Source organism: Lepidothrix coronata, unplaced genomic scaffold, assembly GCF_001604755.1.
Source record: "Lepidothrix coronata isolate B3197 unplaced genomic scaffold, Lepidothrix_coronata-1.0 Scaffold301, whole genome shotgun sequence".
Taxonomy (NCBI): domain Eukaryota; kingdom Metazoa; phylum Chordata; class Aves; order Passeriformes; family Pipridae; genus Lepidothrix; species Lepidothrix coronata.
In genome coordinates, this window is record NW_016690481.1 from 674,074 (window position 1) to 678,921 (window position 4,848).

Below are 4,848 nucleotides of genomic sequence, written 5' to 3' on the forward strand. Positions count from 1 at the left end.
AAGGGGGAATTACGGGGACACAGGGTGGGCACAGGGTGTTGAGGCCACCAGGGAGAGGAACATGGGGGTCGGAATTAGGGGGACACGGGGGTGGCACACGGGGTGGAGCAGGGGGACACGGGGGCGATATATGGGAGGGTGAGTACACGGGGAGGGGGACACGGCGGGGGGGAACCGGGAGACACACGAGGGGAGACCGGGGGAGGGGGGACACGGGGGGTCCCGCCCGCAGCCGGGGGCGGAAACAAAGAAGTTGGGAAGTGTCGGCTGGTCCCGGGGGATGCAGCGGGGAGCGGGAGGGGAAGGGGGGCGCCGGGGGGGGTCCAGTACCTTCTGCCAGAGAGTCCCGCGGCTTCTGGAAACTTTCCCGGGGCGGCGGGGGCCGCTCCGCCTGCGGGGAGAGGCGGTGAGCGGAGCGGGGCCGGGCGGGGGGCGCGTCCCCCCGGCTTCCCGCCGCCCCCCGCCTCACCTCGGGGCCGGGGCCGCCCCCGGGGCCGGGGCCCCCGCGGTTCTCGGTTTCGCTGACCAGCGAGGACTTGAGCTCGTCCAGGTCCCCGTGGGCCGAGCCGCGCCCCGCGCCCTTGTCCTGCTCCTCGCCCTCGTCCTGGAAGGCGATGAGCTCGTCGGGAGCCCCCAGGTCGTCCCCCCCCGTCGGTTCCAGCTGCGGCATCGTGGGGTCCCGCCCCGGCCCCGCCGGGCCCCACCGCCGCCGCCGCCGCCGCCCGGAGGGTCGGGAATGCGCGGGGCGGCGGGGCGGGGAGGAGCCGGGATGCAAACCGACACCGGGGGCCGGGCAGGGGCTCGCACCGCCCCGCCGGCCCCGCACGGGTCCCGCCGCCGACTCCGCACCGGCCCCGCCGGCGGAGCGGCCCCGCCGCCCACGGGGCGCCCACGGGGCGCCGGCCGGTCCCACTGTGCCCGGCGCTCCCTGTAAGTTCGGGGACCCCCGTTCCGTGCGGGGTCCCCCATCCCAACCGGGCAACCCTCATTCCATCCAGAGGTCCTCTGCCCTATCCAGGGTGCCCCAGCTAGGGTCTCCCCCGTCCCATCCATGGGGTCACTTCCCATCCGAGTGCTTTCAGTGCATTCATGGTCTGCCACATTCCGTCTTTCCCCCCCCCCCATCCTGCCCTGGTCCCCCCATCGTACCCAGAGTTCCCCTATCCCATGCAGGTCCCCGATCCCTCCCACGGTGATCCCTCCCATCTGGGTGCTCCCACCCTGCTGAAGTTGTCCGTAACCCCCCCCATCCTATTTAGTTGCCTTCACCCTCCTGAGTGCCCCCATCCCACCCAGGGTGCCCCCCACCCCATCCCATCATCCCTGTCCTGCTGGGGTGCCCCTATTGCATTTGGGTGCCTCTGTGTAGCAGGAGAACCCTCATCCCGCCCAGGGTAACCCTGACCCGCCAGGTTGTTCCCATCCCATCAGGGTGTCCCCATCCCACCCGTGTGTCCCACCACACTGGAGAGTCCCCAGTTCACCCCAATGTCCCTGTCCCCCTCCCCAGGGGATGCTCAGAGGGGGTTCCCCATCCCTCCCCAAGGCAGGAGCAGGGTCCTACCATGGCTAGACCAGCCATCCTGCAGGACAGACCCACTGAAAAAACCTTTTTCCCCCTTTTTTTTTTACGCAGTGGGCTGGTTTCCCCGTAATGGGCATCCACGGGGCTGCTGGGGTGGCACTCAATGGGGCTTCATCCAGCATCTCCAAACCATTGTCTTCGTCTCACTCCATCACCCACAGCCTGGCTGTGAACCCCAACCTCCCGTCCCCAAACGCCCGGGGCCACCAGGCTCCACCACCCCCCAGCAGCCCCTCGCTCTGCTCCACAAAGGTTCTTCAGTTGCTTTGCCTGAAATACTCCATGAAAAGGCTTTTGTACCATCCAAATCGCTGGTGACCCCAGTCCCCCCTGCCCAAGATTCCCAAGGAAAAGCAGGAGGCAGCTGCGGGGGGTCGTGCCGGCCGGCCCTTCCCTGCTCCCAGCCCTCCAGATGTTTTATTACCCTGTGTTTAATTAACATTTCCAGCCATTCTAGCCGTGTGCTGAATGGGGAGCTCACATCTACCTAAACAGCTCCATGGTTAGGGGAACATGTGGTGGGGTCCCCTTCCCATGTGGGGTGTGGATGTGTCTGAGGGAGCTGTGTACGCCCCAGGATGCTAAAAAATATAAATTATTACCTTAAGCGTTACTTTTGCCCAGGTTCCCCATAAATAACGTGGGATGAGCCCTCGAGGAGCGAGGACATGACTGGTTCCTGGCATTGACATGAATGTCCCATGTCACCCAGCACTCCCCAGCAACTCCCAGCCTTGCAGGTCCCCAAGTCATAACACGGGCACCAACAGCACTGCAGTTTTGGGCTGTTTCCCAACATTTTTGACAGTCCTATAAACCCAGGAGAGCCTCTAAACTGGTTTTGAGGTGACGTTAGGTGGTGTTTGGTGCTCTTGGAGTGATGATGGGATGGATGGATGGGGAATCTGTGGGATGGAGGGGGTTGGGGGGTCTGAGGTGGGACCATCAGACACCCCAGGACCTTCAGCCACCACAGGAGCTCAACAACCCCTGGAGTCTCTGCTGTTCCTGCACCCATGGCCACCTCAGGAAGCCTGGACACTCTGGGACCCTCAGGTACTCAGGCCCCTTGGCTACAGTGACCCAACACCTACCCCAGGACCTTTGGCCACTCTGGGACCCTTGAACACCCCAGGAATTTTGGTCACTCTGGGATCCTCATCTGGCCCAGGACTGTCAGCCACCCCAGGACACTCAGCTGCCCTGGGACTCTTGGTCATTGCAGGACCCTCAGGCACCCCAGGACCACCCCATTCACCATCTCCCATCCCCCTCTCCCAGACACATTTTTCACTGGAGACTGGGGGCACGGAGGGGACCCCCACATCCCTCCAACCCCCCTAAACCAAAGCCTGAAGCCCCAAGGAGGAAAAGCCCGGCACAGCCCTGTCACCATCACTGTCACTGGGGACAAATGGGGGGGCAGGGGGGCTCCTTAAAGTCCACCTCACCCTCCCGGGGTAGGGGGAGCTCGGTCCCCCGTTATTTTCCCTCTGGGCGACAGTGGTGTCTCATGGGTGGGTTGTTCTCCCCGTGGCCCCCCGAGCCCGGCAGGGTGGGGGTGAGACACCAAAGGAGTTCTGGGGGAGCCCCTCCACCTCCGCTTCCCTGCTGCTCGCTCAAATTTTGGGTAACCCCGAATGTGGAGGAAGGCTCGGGGGAGAGAAAGGCCACTCCCAAATCCCCCGAGCACCTCGCTCGCCGCGCGGGGCAGCGCCGCTCCAGCCCGCTGTTGGCAGCTGGGGAGGACTGGGCTGGGGGAACAACGAACTGCTAATGGCCCATTAGCACATGCTGGAGACACCCCGGGGCGAGGGTCACCCTCTGTCCCTCCCAGACACCTCTCCCTCCCCCCCCCCGGTCACCTCCTGCCCCGCTGGACACCTCTTCGTGCAGGTCATCGCCACGGGGAGGAGCAGCATCCCTGCTGGGGGGTGCAAAATTTTGATGATACGGGGTAAAACTGAGACGCATTTGCACCCCAAAAAGCTCCAGGATCCGAGGTCCGGGTGACCTGAAGTCACCCCAGGTGTGTCCACCCCAGGTGTACCCCCCTCAGGATGAAAAATGGGAGAAATCCCCGGAACTGCCGATTTTCTCCACAGAGGGGCTGCGTTAGGGAGTACATTACGGGGTACGGGGACCAGGGATGGCTGTGTGGGATGCGGGGACCCCCGGGGCTGCACTGGGGCAGGGAACCCCAAGAACCACCTGGGATCGGGTCTCCCAGAACAGCTCGGGCTGGGGGTCCCTGAGAACTGCCCTTAGGGTGGGGGACCCTGAAAACCCCCATGGGATGAGAGTCTCCGAAAATTGATCTGGGACAGGATCCCCCGGAACCGCCCGGGAAGGGGATCCCCAAGAGTCACTCTGGGGTGGGGATCCCCTAGAGCTGCTCTGGGACAGAGGACCCCAAGGAACACCCGGGATGAGGGGATGGGACCCCCCTGAACAGCTCCGAGGGGGGTCCCGAGAGTTGCTCTGTGACAGGGGACCCCAAGAGCCCCCGTGGGGTGGGGGGGGTGACCCGCGCTGGGACAGGGATCCCAAACCAACCCCCGAGGCTCGGCGGGGCGGGGTGATGGGGGGGCGAGAAGGGGGACACTCCGCGGGGCGGGGCGGGGCCGCCCGCGGGGGTCTGGGGGCGGGGCCTGTCAGTTCAGGGGCGGGGTCTGCTCTTGGGGGCGTGGCATCGCAGCTAGGGGCGCAGTCTGGTGACTCGGGGCGCGGTCTGACGGCTCTGGGGCGGGGCAGGGCCGTCTGTGGGCGGAGCCGCCGGTGAGGCGCGGCGGGAGGTGCCGGTGACACCGGAGGAGAGGGGGCGGTGGCGAGGGTCGTCCCGGGGGGCGGTTCCGGTAGCACCGGCGTGGCGGTGCAGGCGGGGCGGTCCCGGGGGTGAACCCGTGGGGCGGTGGCGATAGCACCGGCGGGGCGGTGCCGGTGCCGGGGGGCGGTCCCGGGGGTGGTCCCAGGGGAGATGCCGGTAGCACTGGCCGGGCCGTGCCGAGGGTGATGCCGGGGGCGGTGCCAGTCTCGGGGGGGCGGTGCCGAGGCGGTCCCGGGGCGGTGCCGGTATCACCGGCGGGGCGGTCCCGGGGGCGGTGCCGGGGCGGTGCCGGTATCACCGGCGGGGCGGTCCCGGGGGCGGTCCCGGGGGCGGTCCCGGGGCGGTGCCGGTATCACCGGCGGGGCGGTCCCGGGGGCGGTCCCGGGGGCGGTCCCGGGGCGGTGCCGGTATCACCGGCGGGGCGGTCCCGGGGGCG

The 4,848-nt window shown here is 67.1% G+C and overlaps 1 protein-coding gene across 1 annotated transcript in view; it reads right to left on the minus strand.

Annotated features, from left to right (window-relative positions):
* The window catches only part of TCF7L1 (transcription factor 7 like 1), an 18,291-nt gene extending 17,621 nt beyond the window's left edge, over window positions 1-670 (minus strand). Inside the window, exons 1-2 of the mRNA XM_017837325.1 lie at window positions 470-670; window positions 331-391 (exon numbers count right to left, since the gene is read on the minus strand). Coding sequence (XP_017692814.1) covers window positions 331-391; window positions 470-670 — 262 coding nt within the window. The remainder of the gene's footprint in view (window positions 1-330; window positions 392-469) is intronic.
* Window positions 671-4,848: the final 4,178 nt, after the last annotated feature.